Source organism: Piliocolobus tephrosceles, chromosome 16, assembly GCF_002776525.5.
Source record: "Piliocolobus tephrosceles isolate RC106 chromosome 16, ASM277652v3, whole genome shotgun sequence".
NCBI classification, from domain to species: domain Eukaryota; kingdom Metazoa; phylum Chordata; class Mammalia; order Primates; family Cercopithecidae; genus Piliocolobus; species Piliocolobus tephrosceles.
The window spans coordinates 3,671,502-3,686,357 of NC_045449.1; the positions used below are offsets into that span (position 1 = coordinate 3,671,502).

General features: G+C 57.4%; 2 protein-coding genes across 8 annotated transcripts in view; both read right to left on the reverse strand.

Moving 5' to 3' along the window:
- The window catches only part of CAMKK1 (calcium/calmodulin dependent protein kinase kinase 1), a 33,895-nt gene extending 28,275 nt beyond the window's left edge, over positions 1-5,620 (reverse strand). For 2 of the 3 annotated variants that reach the window (XR_002724923.2, XM_023184721.1), the window contains exon 1: positions 5,218-5,350. The gene's annotated coding sequence lies outside the window, so the exon portion shown is untranslated. Of the gene's footprint in view, positions 1-5,217; positions 5,351-5,508 lie in introns of those variants that run through there. The other variant, XM_023184722.1, reaches the window with a different exon arrangement.
- Positions 5,621-8,817: 3,197 nt separating this feature from the next.
- P2RX1 (purinergic receptor P2X 1) overlaps positions 8,818-14,856 on the reverse strand; it is a 22,384-nt gene continuing 16,345 nt past the window's right edge. For 3 of the 5 annotated variants that reach the window (XR_002724926.1, XR_002724924.1, XR_002724925.1), the window contains exons 8-12: positions 12,189-12,316; positions 11,157-11,247; positions 10,706-10,771; positions 10,232-10,583; positions 10,055-10,102 (exon numbers count right to left, since the gene is read on the reverse strand). Coding sequence is in view for 1 of the 5 variants with exons in the window: in XM_023184728.2 (XP_023040496.1) it covers positions 10,037-10,102; positions 10,232-10,333; positions 10,706-10,771; positions 11,157-11,247; positions 12,189-12,316 (453 nt within the window). In the remaining 4 variants the exon portion in view is untranslated. Of the gene's footprint in view, positions 10,103-10,231; positions 10,584-10,705; positions 10,772-11,156; positions 11,248-12,188; positions 12,317-14,856 lie in introns of all 5 variants that reach the window. The other 2 variants (XM_023184728.2, XR_002724927.1) reach the window with 2 other exon arrangements.

Below are 14,856 nucleotides of genomic sequence, written 5' to 3' on the forward strand. Positions count from 1 at the left end.
GGAGGCCTCCCTGGAGGAGGTGAGAGGCTGTGGCATAGGGAGGCCTCCCTGCAGGAGGTAAGAGGGACAGTGAGTGGGGCTGGAGCTTCAGGGAGAGCTTGGAAACCAGATAGCATAGCAAGGAGGAAGCCAAAGCTGGGAACACCCTCCAGGCCCCACCAGGCTCCTCCCAGCAGGTGGCCCACCCCTCCGCCCCTGCAAGCCATGTTTTTCCCTCCGGAATGTAAGTTTCATGAGATTAGGGCTCTCATCTGCCTTGTCTCCAAAAGATCATCAGTGCCTGGCGTGTGATAGGAACTCGATAAATATTTGTTGAATAAATGAGTGGTTGCCATAGTGATTGTTACAGCCCTGTCCCCATTAGACAGATGAGAAAGCAGCCGCAGAGACACAACCCCAGCAAGCCTCAGGCCCCAGCACACAGAAGAGAATGAACTCCAGAGCTGGGAGCTCCTGCTCTTTGGCCCTAGGCAGGGACTACGGAACTCAGAGCCGCCACAGGCAGAAGCCATAGGCTGCCCCCGGGCCCATAAAATTTGCATATTTCCTAAAGGTTGCTATTCCAGCAGAAGGCCATCCTCCTTTACCCTTGAACACCTTTCCCTGCTTTTCTTAGATAGGTAGAGGGAGGCCCAGTGGGTGGGGATGGGCCCGGGATCAGCCAGCAAGTCGGGGCAGCAGGCTTCCTGTCCCAGCCTGAGCCCCGTTACCCGGTTTGGCGCCCAGGCTCTGAAGCCAGGCAGCCAGGCAGCACCCTTTCCTGGCGGGGAGCCCGTGAGCAGGTGGCCTGGCCTCTGTGTCTTGGGTTTTCCTCACCCGCAAAATGGGGTTCTAGTGGGTCTCACCTCACACACGTGGTGAGATGCTGAGGAGGGAGTGTGCGTGAGGCACTCAGAACGGGGCCTGCCACTAAGGAGGCGCCGTAAAAGTGAGTTGTTGTTGTGCTGTCGCTGTTGTGATTGCTGGGACACGCTGTGGCCCAGATGGAGGCGCGGGCGGGCGGAAGGCGGCTGCGAGGGCTGACGTCAGGCTCTCCGTCCCTCCCTCCCGCCTGGATCAAATTCAGGTGACTAAGCGTGTCTGCGAGGGAGGCGGCCGCCGGGGAAGGCCCAAGGTTCTTGCCGCGTGTCGTGTCGGGGAGACAGGGCCTGGGGCCCCGGCCGCGCATCTGCACGGGAGGGAATATGTGCACACAGGCTGGGGGCCTGGGGTGGCAGTGTGTGTCTGTGCGTGTTGTGGTCCCCACACAGGAGCGCATCTGCATGGAGATGAAAACCTCGGTGTGATGTGTATGTGTGCAGGTGTGCTTATGTGCGTGTGTGCCTGCAGGTCTCCGTGTACATATGCCCAGGGTAGGGGGGTGACCTGCACCCCTGGGGGTCCTGGGAGCCTGATCCCAGAGCTCATATCTGGACTTTCCCCCGTAGTCACTAGGCCCACCAGCCTGGCACTGCCTGCTGGGCTGGGTTCTGTGCCCCAGGCAGAAACCCGAGCCCATCTGGGGGCTCACGCAGGGGGTGTCTCAAGGCCCTTCCCAAGCTCAGGCCTCAGTTGATACTTTGTAGAAACTTAATTCGGTGGATAACTAGGGCCATGTGGGCAAACGGAAAGATGGACAGACAGGCTGGGACCCAGGCCCATGGTACAGCAGAGATTCCTACGGGCCTGAGCACTGGCTTAGTCCTGTGGCCAAGAACGGCCAGGTTCCAGCCCTCCCTCTTTGGGAAAAACCACTTCAATCCCGTCCTCCCAGACTGGGGACCTGCTGCCTCGGACAAGTCATTGAGCCTCTTGGAGCCTCAGTTTCCTAACATGTGAATCAAAGAGAGGGCCACCGTCCTGCCAACTCCCAGGGCGATGGGACGAACAGAATGGGGTGTGGACCCAGGAGTAGTTTGTGCCAGAGCCCTGTTGGGCGGGGATGTGGCTGTGTCTAGAAGCATCCAAGAGAGCCTTGATGTACAAGGTCCAACCCCACCTCTGCCCCCGGCTCCAGGATGGCCTGGCATATACCCACCAACCAGGTTTCTTCTCCCGGGCTGTGCCCCACCCCCCAAGTGTCTGGCCACTCCCAAGGAATGTGGGTCCCTGGCTCCAGACGCCCGCTTGGCCTGGCTTCCTCCTCAGGACATGCCCCATCCAGCTGCATCCCTCAAAGGAGTCCCGGAGCAGGGCAGAGCAGGCAGACCCTGCCGCCATCCACGTGGGTTCGAGCAGCTCCGCCTGGGAGGACTTCAGGCCCTGGTCAGGCCTCATTCTGAGCTCTGGAAGGCCGCTGTGAACCCCAGTGCCAGGCCTAGGCAAGGGACCAGCTACGTCCAGGCGAGGGGATGGACAGAAGGGAAAGCCGCAGAGGTGGCGGCCACCCAGGCCAGACACAGAAGGTGGTCCTCACATCCCTGGGCCGCCTCACTGGAGCCGTGTTTATGATCCTGACGAGTGTCTGGATGGCCCTGGCAACGGGTGCCCTCCGCAGCTCCCGCCCCCACCCAGGATGACTCAGTCCCCTTGAGGGAGGCCCAGGCGTCTGGTGCCAAGTCATGCTTGACGACTCCTGCTGTGAGGACGCCCGCTCCCACCAGCCTGGGGGAGCCCCCAAGCACTGATACGGGCTCTTGCCTGACTCAGCACAGTTACCCCCAGCGCATCGTCCTGGCCCACCCACAGAGGCTGATGGTCCTCAGGCCTCATCCTGTGACCCTCCTCATCCTCCACACCAGGTCTGTGTCTCCAGCCCCACTCTTCCCAGCTAGCTGCGGCCTGCCCCTCCATGTTCCCGAGCAGCTCAGATCCAACAGGGCCCAGATTCAACTCAGCATCTTCCCCAAACCTGCTCGTCCTCTGTCTCCATTACAAGACGGGTACCACATCCTCCCCATTCTTTTCTGACCCAGACCAACAATCCAGGAGCCCTCCTTGTCACTCATCCTTTCCCTGTTGCCCATCCTCACTCCCCACAACCCCACACTTATTCTCCACTCCAGCCACACCACAGCTTCCCAAACTGCAGACTCTGTCCTGCTGCCAGGCCTCTGTACAAGCTGTGCTTCTGCCAGGAACACGCCTCCCTCTCCTCTGCTGCCTGGAGGACAGCTCAGCCATTGCCTCTTCTGAGAGCCCTCCCTGATCTCCCCACTACCAGCTGGGTGAGCTCACAAGTTGAACGCCTTAGAAGTCCAGATTCCGATTACTGCTTCGTTCCCCGCCACATGGGTCTTCCCTGACTCCAGGCTCACACCTCCACCTCACCCTACCCCATCCTCCACACCAGTTGCTAGAGGGAGGATTTCCAACATGCAAATGTGGTTACAGTTGTCCCAGAGCTGGCCTTCCAGGAACTTGGAATGTCAGGGACAGAGGATCAGAAGTGGCCTCAGATTGGGGGTAAAGGGGGGGCGGTCACAGGCTAGGAAGCAGCCAGGGACATGGACATCTGGGGATGCAAGCACAAATAGTCACAGAGCACCTACTGTCTGCCAGGCTCTGTGCAAGCCTGTGTGGGGAGATACACTAGTGAACCAAAACGACCAAGTCTCTGCTCTCATACAGTTTAATTTCTCGTGGGGGCAAGGAGCAACGACCAAGAAACCCAGTGATTCAGATATGACATGTCAAGTGGTACATACTATGAAGAAAAATACAGCAGAGTAAGAAGGATCAAGAGAAAGGGGCTGGGAGATGCTGTGATAACAGTGTGGTTCAGGAAGGCCTTTTGGGTGCAGGATTGGAGCAGACACCTGAAGGAAGGAAGTGGGAGGAGGCGGTGTAGCTATCTGGGGAAGGGCGTTTCAGGCGCAGGGACCAGCAGGTGCAAACGCCATGTGGGGACAGTGCTCGATCCATATGAAGAACAGCAGGGAGGCTGATGTGGGGCTGGCCTGGAGTCTTCCCCACGTAAGTGGCACCTGACAGCAAGAGGAGTTACATCTGGAGAGGAAGGCCCCTCATTCACTGTGCTGGCCTCAGGGATGGCTTCCTGGAGGAGGTGGCACCTGAGTTCTCTTCTGAGCACTCAGCAGGATTTCAGGACGAGGAGAGGATGGAAGTTCACACTGCATAGCAGTCATTTCCTGGCTGGGACTCAGGGCTTGGTTTGGGGGTGAGGGTAGCTTGGTGGACAGAGCCCAGGAGGCCCCCAAAGGCAGGTGGAGGTTGTGAGCAGGGGAGTGCCTCAGTTAGGTGAGGTTTAAAACGACTCCCGTGGCTGCTGCGAGGACCGACGGTGGGAGACCTAGGAGGAGGCGCAGGGTCCCCAGGGTGCGTGCGCCTGGGACGCAGTGGAGGGTCAATTTGTATGTACTGGAGGAAAGAAGGCAGGGCTTGGGGAGGCCAGTGCCACTTCCCTGGGATCCTCCAGTGCACAAGCTGTGTGCCCCTCCCACACTCCTGTGCCCGCCCTGCGGACACCACCAAGGCGCGGTCCTGTGGCCTGTGACACAGCCTTCTCTGCACAGCCCTGCAATGACCTCAAGACTTGAGCACACCCCCTCCCCTGACAGGCACACGCCCGTGTCCGCGTGACCCGCCCTCACTCACCACTCCATCCTGTCCTGCACCCCCCACGCAGACACAGGCACACTCCCGCGTCCACGTGACACACGCACACCCGCCTCCAAACAGCACACGCAGGTCCCCGCGCACGTGGACACCCCCCCCAGCCACCAGTCCTGCGCCTCCCGGGCCTCGAAGCCGCAGCGCCCGCCTCTGCCGCCCCCTCTCGTCCCAGCCAAGGCAGGACCCAGCGCAGCCAGAGCCGCGCGCCGCCGCCGCCCCATTCATCTCCCACCCCGCCCCCGGCTCCTGCAGGAAGACGCTCCGGAGGGCCGTGGGAGGAGCGCTCCGCGGAGAACCGCACGTGGGTGCCCCGGGCCGGGCCCACTCAGCACAGACGCGGCCTCAACCAGGAGCCGGGCGCAGGGGACGGTGCCCCCGGGATGGATGCGGTCCGCACACAGAAGCGGGGAAGAACGCAGACGGCGGGGATCCCGCGGCGATGCGCTCCCGGCGGCCGGCGCAGACCCGAGCAGACTCCCCGAGGCACCCCGCAGACCCGACCCCCGCAGACAGAAGGGGAAGGATCCCCGCCCTGACCAGATCCCGGCTCCCTCGTAGACGCGGCCTCGCAGATCCCCCGCCTCTCCCTTGCAGGCTCGGGGCAGGTGTTAAGGCGTTCGTCCTCCCGCTCCAAGCCCGCGTCCCCTCCCCGCCGATCCCTACCTGGGCGCCGGGCGACAGTCTCCGCGGCCCGGCGGGTGGCCCCGCTCGCTCCCCGCCCCGCCCCACCGCCTAGCTGGGGCTCAGATCGCCGAGCTCAGCCCGCGGGCGCCGCGGCTCCGGGCAGCGCTCGCTGCCCCGCCCACCGCCGCGCCCGGCCCGCGCTCATTGGTCGGGGCGAACGGCCCCGCCAGCGCCGCCCAATCGGAGCCCGGGACTCCCGCCCCCTCCTGGACTAAGGGTCCGCGGCGGGCGACGCTGGAGGGGCCCTCCCTGCCCTGCAGCGGGACCCACCTCGCCACGCCCCCGGCGTCCTGGGGTCCTCGAAGTCCCTCCCGGCCGCGGCGCGTGCCCTTCACCCGGGCCTGCAGGGGACGGTGCTTCCCCGCCAAACCCTTTGCACCCCCATCCCGGCCTGCGGGAGCCAGAGCGCCCCTCCCTCCCGGGCGAGGCGCGGTGCGTGCGAGGGAGGGGCGAGGCCCGGGGAGGAAGGCCTTGAATGGCAGGCCCAGGAGTGTAGCTTCTGCAGGGCGGGGGCAGGGAGGCCGAAAGGTGGCTTAGCATAGAGTGAAGTGCTTGCTCGGTGAGCAGGCGACTGGAATGGCCCAGCGGGGGCCGAGGGAATGGAGGGAACTCAGCAGGACATGGTGACCTTCGCCGTGGCTGTTCCTGGGGACTCTGCCCCCACCTCTTCCCCTAATGCCTCTGCGTGTGAATCTTCTGGCACCACCACTTGCCCCATATCCTTCCCCCAAACCTGATCTCCTGTGTCCCTGTCTCGAAGTGGAGCCAGGAGCCTGGGAGTCACCTGCAGCCTCCGTTTCCTGCTCCAACCAGTCCATCTCCAGGCCCTGCCATGCTGCCTCTTAACTATACCTTGATTCGGCCCTCTCCTGTCCACCCCACTTCCCCTCCCTTAGCTCAGGCTACCACCATCTTGTCCCTGATTGCTGCAGCAGCCTCCTCCCTGGCCTCCAACCTCATCCAGTCTCAGCTCCTACTAGCCTTTCTCGACCTGGCAGCTAGAGCAAGTTTTCAGGAACACAAGTCCACCGAGAGGCATTTCCTGTGGCTCACCCTGAGAACAGGTCTAATCAAGCCTTGTATAACCTTACTCCCAACCACCTGCCTGTTTAATGCCTACTCATCTTTCAGGGCTCAATTCAATCCTGCTTCCGCCCGGAAACCTTTTCCATGACCTCCCCACTTCCCAGCATGGGTTAGTCGCCCCACCCAGGTACTTGGCATCTGGTACCTGCCTGTTCCTCATCGGGACTGGGAGCTCCTCGATGGCAAGCACTGTGCCTGATTCGTCCAGCACACAGCCTGTCACATGGCATAGGTGCTCAATGGATGTTTGTTGAATGAATAATTCCAGCAACTTCTGGGTGTGGCTTTTGACCTCATGGTTCAGGATAGCGGCTAGAGCTCCAGCAATCACATACACATTCCAGGCAGTGGAGTGGAAAAAAGGATGAAGAAGAGGGCAGAGGGTCTGCACCAGCTCTCTTTTCAGGAAAGTTCTCAGAAGTTGCCACATGGCACTTTCACATACACCACTTGAGCTTATTCATGTGACCAGACCCAGCTGCAAGAGGAAGCTGGGAAATGCAGCTTCCATTCTGGGCAGCCACATGGCCAACCAAGAACCACGGACTGAATTGCTACAGGGAGAACAGATATCCAGAACAACTAGTGGACTCCACCATTGAGAGGGTGGATAGACTGAGGGGCAGAGCTCGACTGTATGCCAGGCGCTCTTTACAGGTCTTTCCTCAACCCTACTAAAAGCTATTATTGTCCAGGTGCAGTAGCTCATGCCTGTAATCTCAGCACTTTGGAAGGCTGAGGTGGGCATCTCATTTGAGCCCAGGAGTTCGAGACCAGCCTGGACCACAGAGTGAAACTCTGTCTCTATTAAAAAAAAAAAAATGCTGTTATTATCCTTAACTCACAGAGGAGGCTTGGAGAGCTAAGCCGCTTCCCCCAAGGGCACACAGTGAGCTGTGGCAGAGCTGCAATTGAAACTTGTCTTTTCCTTGCACACCAGACAGGCTGGAAAGTCAGGAAAGGGTGTGTTCTAGGAGCTGCTGGAAGGAAATCTTTCGACAAGGAGGGCTTGGACAACAATATCAGATTCTGTTAGGCCAAGCAGGATATGAGGCCCAAGTGTCTGCTTAGACTTGGCAACCAGGACACTGCCAGTGACCTTGGCAAGGGCACCTAGGAGAAGTGGTTGGGGTGGAGGCCAACTGCAGAGGAAAGTGTGGACTGGTCTTTCTGGAAAGGTTGCAGTGAGGGGAGAGTGGGCAGAGCTGCTGGGGAACCTGGGCCAGGAGGAGGCAGAAGAGGGGAACATATAGGAGTGGGAGAACGGAGGTGGCTTCTGCTGGTCAGGGGCTGGGTGGTGAGGCTGAATACAGAGGAGGGGCTCTTTTCTGCTCACTTGGAAGGGAAGGGGGCAGGAAGTGCAAAAGCAGGTGTGTCTGGAGAAAGAAGAGGGTGCAGAAGAGGAAGTTCCAGTCTTATAAAATCTAAGTGACGGATCTTGGTTGGGGAAGAGGGCAGAAGGCCAGGGCCCTGAGGGAGATGGCAGGGGCTGGCCTGTGTTGTCCAGTCCAGTAATCACTAGTCACATGTAACTATTTAAATTAATTAAAAGTAAATTGGGCAGTCATGGTGGCTCCCACCTGTAATCCCAGCACTTTGGGAGGCCAAGGCAGGTGGATCACCTGAGGTCAGGAGTTTGAGACCAGCCTGGCCAACCAACATGGTGAAACCTCATCTCTACTAAAAGTACAAAAAAAAAAAAAATTAGCCAGGCGTGGTGTTGGGCACCTGTAATCCCAGCTACTTGGGAGGCTGAGGGAGAGAATTGCTTGAACTCAGGGGGTGAAGTCAGCAGTGAGCCGAGATCGTGCCACTGCACTCCATCCAGCCTGGGTGACAGAGCAAAATTCCGTCTCGAAAAATAAATAAATAAATAAAGATTAATTAAAAGTAAATAAAATACAAATTTCATTTCCTTGGCTGCATATTTCCACCCAGGCCACCTGTGGCTTTTGGGTACCCTATTGGACAGCATAGATAGAGAATGTTTCCATCATTTCAGAGTGTTCTACTGGACGGCACTGGTCTAGATGGAGCATGGTGACTGGGTGGGGAATGCTGCCCAGAGATCCTACCTGGCTATAAGTCCAGGCCTGAAGTCGTGCCCGCAGTAGGGCCCTCCACACAGTCTCAGTCAAGACCCTCCGACCCTCTTTGGGATTCCCCCAGATCTCCCTCCTGGCACAGCCAGCCCCTTCCTCCCCACTGTTTCACGAGGCCACCCTGGGGTTCTCTACTTGTCCCACTGCCAGGCCTCTCACAGCCGTGGAGGGTTGGGAAGAGTGCCAATGTTCAGGGCTGTGCCAAGATGGCAGCCCATGGACAGAGGTGAGTTGACCTCTCCACCCGGCGCTGACCCTGCTGGGCTCAGGGCGTATGAGTCGGCTCACTGGTCCCTACCAGCCGATCAAGAGGGATCTCAGAGATTGCCCAGCTCAGTCCCACATTTCACAGACGAGCACACTGTCTGGAAAGAAAGCATGGACGGCAGAGGTTTGTCCTCATTCCCTTTATTGTACTCCACCCCTCGCTTCTCCCAGACCTTCTGTTCAGACACACCCAGGCAGGTCTTGGGAGCTGGGGCCAAGCCACAGGCAGGGAGCCCAGGATTTGGCTGGGGCTCCCACCCCAACCCGAGGTAGCTGAGTAAGGATTCATGGTTAGGAGGGCTGTCCTGGCCTGGCACGCTTGGAGAGAAGCCTTTCCTTATGGAGGTGACATGGCACGGACCATGTGTGTGTGCTTGGGGGTGTAGGTGTGTGTAGATGGTTGTATTTGCAGGGCCCAAGCTGTTCACACACAGTGTGGAAGGATGCTGTGTGCACATGGGTGGTGTGTACACTGGGTTGTGTGCAGGAGACACCGTGTGGCACGCGAGCACACAATACACACGCTGAAGGTGTTTGAGACCCTGTTCAGTGTCTGCACCCACCAGGCAGTGCAGGCTCAGGGCTAAGTCTGACTCCTGCTCAGGAGCTTAGAGTCAGAAAGTTCGAGGACAGCACTTCTTAAACTTCGGTCCCAGAACGGCCTAGGGAGTTTGCCATCCACGCGGATCATATGGCCAGCCCTGGAGCCTTTGGTTCAGGAGGTCTGCGGTGGGCCCAGGAGCTTGCATTGTCAGTGAGTTCCCCAGGGAACCCCAAGGCCAGGAAGAAACAGGGCTCAAGCAGGGCTGTCTAATAGAACTTTCTTCGATGGTGAAAATGCCCTGAGCTGTCCAGTACGGCAGCCACTAGCCACATGTGTCTACTGAGCAGTTGAAATGTGGCTAGTTCAACTGAGGAACTGAATTTTGTGTTTCATTTGATTTTATTTTAGTTTAATTTAGTCACCTATGGTTACTGACTGCCACATTGGAGAGCCCAGATCTAGAGAAATGGGGGCAGCGGGTTGGATAATGAGGGTCCAGAGAGAGAAGCACAAAGCTAGGGTACAGGTGTGTGAGAAGGCCCTGCCCAGCCCCAGCCCTTCCCCACCAGGAGCGGCTGAGGCTGGGGTCGGGCTCCACTGCGGGGTGTGGAATTGGAGCCAGAGCTCGGATTTGCGCAGGTCTCTCCTAGTATGCACCCTGAGCTTCTGGCAAACTGCTATCTGCCTGGCTGAGAGGGTAGGAGACTTCCTGGGGAGGCCCCTCTGCCCTGGCTGGGACCCACCAGGGCCCCAGGCTGGAGCCTCACGCTGCATCCAGTCAGGAGTCCTGGGCCGACCATCAGGATGTCCTCATGTTCTCCTGCAGGCCCAGGGTGGAGCTGGTGGCTGCGAGGTCACGCTCACCCTGTGTGTGTGGGGCAAGGGTTGCGGGATACAAGTCACCGCTGGGCAAGCAGCTGCCCACACCACCCACCCCAACACAGACACACGCGCCAGAGGCCTTCGGAGGGCCTGGCGCAGGGGCTTCTCTTACCGCCCCTGGCCCCATGTCCTCAGCGTACTTGAACTTCTTCTGCTTGTAGTAGTGTCTCTTGGGCAGGATGTGAAGCAGCAGCAGGTCACAAAGAACTGTGGCCTGAGGTCAGGGCAGGGCATGGAGACAGCGTGGGAATCCAGGGCGGGTACAGGGCCCTCCACATCCCACCTCAGTCCCTGGCGGTGTGGCCCCGGCTGGATCCGACCTCACTGGAGGCCAGTTTCCTGGAGGGTGGATGAGGCCCTGCAGGACCCTCAGGGGACCAAGATGGTTCCACCCCACTCTGTCCTGCCCCAGCTCTGGGCCTTGGTTTTCTTAGATCTACGGTGGGTGGTGGGCTGGGCAGCTGCTGGCTCAAACATGAGAGACGGGTAGAGTCAAGTTTCAGGGTGAGGCACGTGCTGCTGCTACTGAGTTGTGGAAGAGGAGGGGCCGACCCCAGCACGGTGACCCGGTGACCCCAGCGCTTACCACCCCAAAGATGCCAATTCCAGAGCCGATAGTGGTCATCGTGGGGATGATGTCAAACTTCCCGGCCTGGTGGCAGGACCCAGGGAGAGAAGGGTTAACTGTCGGAAGGGGCCCAGCTGGAAAAGGTCGGACCTGGGACAAGGGGACTTCCCATCCTCGGCTGTGAACTGTGCCCCCCTCTGACTCTACATGGGCCACCAGGTGCTGGTCAGTAGACTTGGGTTTTGACCTTGGCTCTGCCTCCCTGGGCCCAGGGAGACTGTGAGGGAGGCATGGCCACAGGTGGCAAAGCCCTGCCCTGGGCGTGCCCCATGCCCCATCTGTTATTATAAGTAAAACTGCTGAGTGAACCCACCCAATCTCCGGTCGTCTATAACTGTAGACGCCCAGAGGTACTCACGGGAGCTGAGAATGCGTCTCAGCTGCCACCACCCTCACACTGGACACTCACCTTGCCGTCCACCAGGATGTCAAAGCGAATCCCAAACACCTTGAAGAGGTGACGGTGGTCGGTCCCGTTCTCCACAAAGTGCCTGGCAAACCTTGGGGAGGGGATCAGGCGGCAGGAGGGTGATGCAGGGGACTGTCTTGGGTCCGGGGTTCTTAGCGCATCAGGGATGCAGGAACTTTAGTGGTCTCTGAATACAGCCCCATCCCCAAACCCGGGCAGGATCCCAGGCCTCATTCTAAGAAAGCTGTGCTCAACTCTTGCCCCAACTCCTTTTTTATTTTTATTTATTTATTTATTGTGAGACGGAGTCTTGCGCTGTCGCCAGGCTGAATGGAATGCAGTGGCAAGATCTCGGCTCACTGCAACCTCAGCCTCCCGGGTTCAAGCGATTCTCCTGCCTCAGCCTCCCGAGTAGCTGGGACTACACGCACACGCCACCACGCCCAGCTAATTTTTGTATTTTTAGTAGAGACGGGGTTTCACCATATTGGCCAGGATGGTCTCCATCTCTTGACCTCGTGATCTGCCCGCCTTGGCCTCCCAACGTGCTGGGATTACAGGTGTGAGCCACCGCGCCTGGCCCCAACTCCTTTTTGTTTGTTTGTTTGTTTGTTTGTAAGAGATGGGGTCTCATTCTGTCACCCAGGCTGGAGTGCAGTAGTATTATCACAACTCACTGCAGCCTCAGATTCCCGGTCTCAAAGTAATCCTCCCACCTCAGCCTCCCAAGATGCCTTGATTACAGGTGTGGGTGCTGTGCCCAGCCATTGCTCCAGCTCCCGATGTCAGCAGTTTCCCCAGCTAGTCCTGGCCGGGTGGGCCTCGAGGGGTCTGAGACCCAGGGACAGGGGATTTGAGACTTCAATATCTTGCTCCCTGCTGGCTTCCTGCACGGCCACCCAAGCAGAATAGGAGCTGCCCAGGACCCTCTGCTGCCCTCTGGGGACACTTTCTCAGGCCTGAAGGGTTCTGGGAGTAGAAGAGCCCGCAGGACCACAAGGAAGAATGTGCTGCTGGGGGCCTGGCAGATACCTGAAGTTAAAGCCTGGGGAGAGATTTTTCTCCTCGTACAGCCCATGGAACTCGTAGATGGGTTTGCAGTGTCGTACGTGCCAGTCCAGGTCACAGTGCCAGTCGATGGTGATGCCAACCACTCCGCCCTGCCAAGGGCACAAGTAGTTAAGATCTGGGATTTCAGGATCAAAAACCCCCATCTCAGCCCGGCACGGTGGCTCACACCTGTAATCTCAGCACTTTGGGAGGCCGAGGCAGGTGGATCACCTGAGGTCAGGAATTCAAAACCAGTCTGGTTAATATAGTGAAAACCTGTTTCTACTAAAGATACAAAAATTAGCCAGGTGTGTTGGTTCACGCCTGTAGTCCCAGCTACTCGGGAGGCTGAGGTAGGAGAATCACTTGAACCTGGGAGGCGGAGGTTGCAGTGAGCCGAGATGCGTCACTGCACTCTAGCCTGGGCAACAGAGCCAAACTCCGTCTCAAAGACAAAAACAAACAAAAACCCCATCTCACAGCTGGTACCAGCACTCTTTCAAGAACAGAACGTTTTGGAGCCGGACGCAGTGGCTCGCGCCTGTAATGCCAGCACTTTGGGAGGCTGAGGTGGCAGATCACTTGAGATCAGGAGTTTGAGACCAGCCTGACCAACATGGTGAAACCTGTCTCTACTAAAAAATACAAAAATTAGCTGGTGTCGGGCACCTGTAATCCCAGCTACTTGGAAGGCTGAGGCAGGAGAATTGCTTGAACCCGAGAGGCAGAGGTTGTTGTGAGCCAAGATCATGCCATTGCACTCCAGCCTGGGCAACAAAGCAAAACTCTGTCTCAAAAAAATCAACAACAACAACAAAAAACTGAACATTTTTTATTTAAGAAAAGATACTGAGAAGCTGTTTTGGGGTAGAGGTCCTGCCACCCTCACTGGCTTTCCCTCCCATTACCCTCCACACTCCAGCTCTCTGACCATTTCATTTGTATTTATTTATTTATCAATTATTTATTTATTTTTGCCCTGCTCTTATAGCCCAGATATGTCCTTGTTATTTCCTTCTGTTTCACTCCATGTGTTTTCTTTGGGAACATTTCTCGCTTTATAATCATAAGTTTGTTTAGTGTGATTATGTATTAACCCATCTTCTCCAAGACTGCGCTCCAGGAGGACAAAGCTATCCGTCTCATTCATCACCAACTCCTGAGTTCCCGGCACAGGTCCCAGTGTGGGAGGCAAGCGAACAGTTACTGCATTAATTAAAGATGGAATCTGTAAAGATGTGGATTGGGAAGAAAACATTTGAGAAAGCGAAGCTCCTCTGGGCGAGGCAAGTAACAGGTGGAGATGGGCTGAGCAACAGAAGAGTTGGAAGGTGATCAGAAGAGGGGGCAGGGAGCTGGGCAACTTAGCAGGAGCCTAGTTCTGAGAAGTTCCCAGCTGAAGATGGCAGGGAGATTTTCTTTCCTTCCTTCCTTCCTTCCTTCCTTCCTTCCTTCCTTCCTTCCTTCCTTCCTTCCTTCCTTCCTTCTTTCCTTCCTTCCAGACAGAGTCTTGCTCTGTTGCCCAGGCTGGAGTGTAGTAGTGCGATCTGAGCTCACTGCAACCTCTGCCTCCCAGGTTCAAGCGACTCTCTTGCCTCAGCCTCCTGAGTAGCTGGGATTAAAGGCACATGCCACCACGCCCAGCTAATTTTTTTGTATTTTTATTAGAGACGGGGTTTCACCGTGTTAGCCGGATGGTCTCAATCTCCTGACCTCGCGATCTGCCCGCCTCGGTCTCCCAAAGTGCTGAGATTACAGGCGTGTGCCACTGCGACCGGCCCCGATGGCAGGGAGATTTTTAGAACAGGGAGGTCTCACATTCAGCACGTGTGTTGCTCTGGTGTGAACCCCCTCCAGGGGTCGGGAAACTGAGGCCCATGGGCCGGATCATGGCCAGGTTCATTGTTCACATATTGTCTGTGGCTGCCCTTGCCCTTCCACAGCGGACTTGGGTAGTTGGCACAGAGCCCATATAGCCGGCAAAGCTGAAAATAGTTCCTGTCTGGCCCTCGAAAGAAAAAGTTTGCTGACCTCCCTTGTAGACAGACAAATGTGTCGTGAGTGGGTTATTTTGGTAACATCACAGAAAAGGGATTGATTTAGTTCCTGAATAGGCAACTGTGAGAGCAGGACTAATAAGGATCGCGTGCTGACAGGTGTAGAGACTTCCCACGTGCCAGGCAGCGAGACCCGCCAGGCACACCGCGTCAACTCACTTGACCCTCGGGACGACTTCACGAGACTGGCACCATTATTGTCCCCCACTTGGTGGGTCGAAAAACTCAGACCCACTGAAGTTAAGAGACTTGTCTGAGTTCATACTGCTCGTTTGGGGCAGAGCTGGGATTTGAACCCAGTCAGATAGTTCTGTGCTCGTAGGGACCGCTTCTCTGGAATCCCAGGTGACTGTGAGGATCCCAGGGCACAGGATTTCTCAGGGCCATAGGCTATAGGATTCAAGCTGCTTTTTTTTTTTTTTTTTTTTTTTTTTTTTTTTTGAGACAGAATCGCTCTGCCGCCCAGGCTACAGTGCAGTAGCGTGATCTCGACTCACTGCAACCGCCACCTCCCGGGTTCAAGCGACTCTCCTGCATCAGCCTCCTGAGTAGCTGGGATTACAGGCTCCCACCACCACACCCAGCTAATTTTT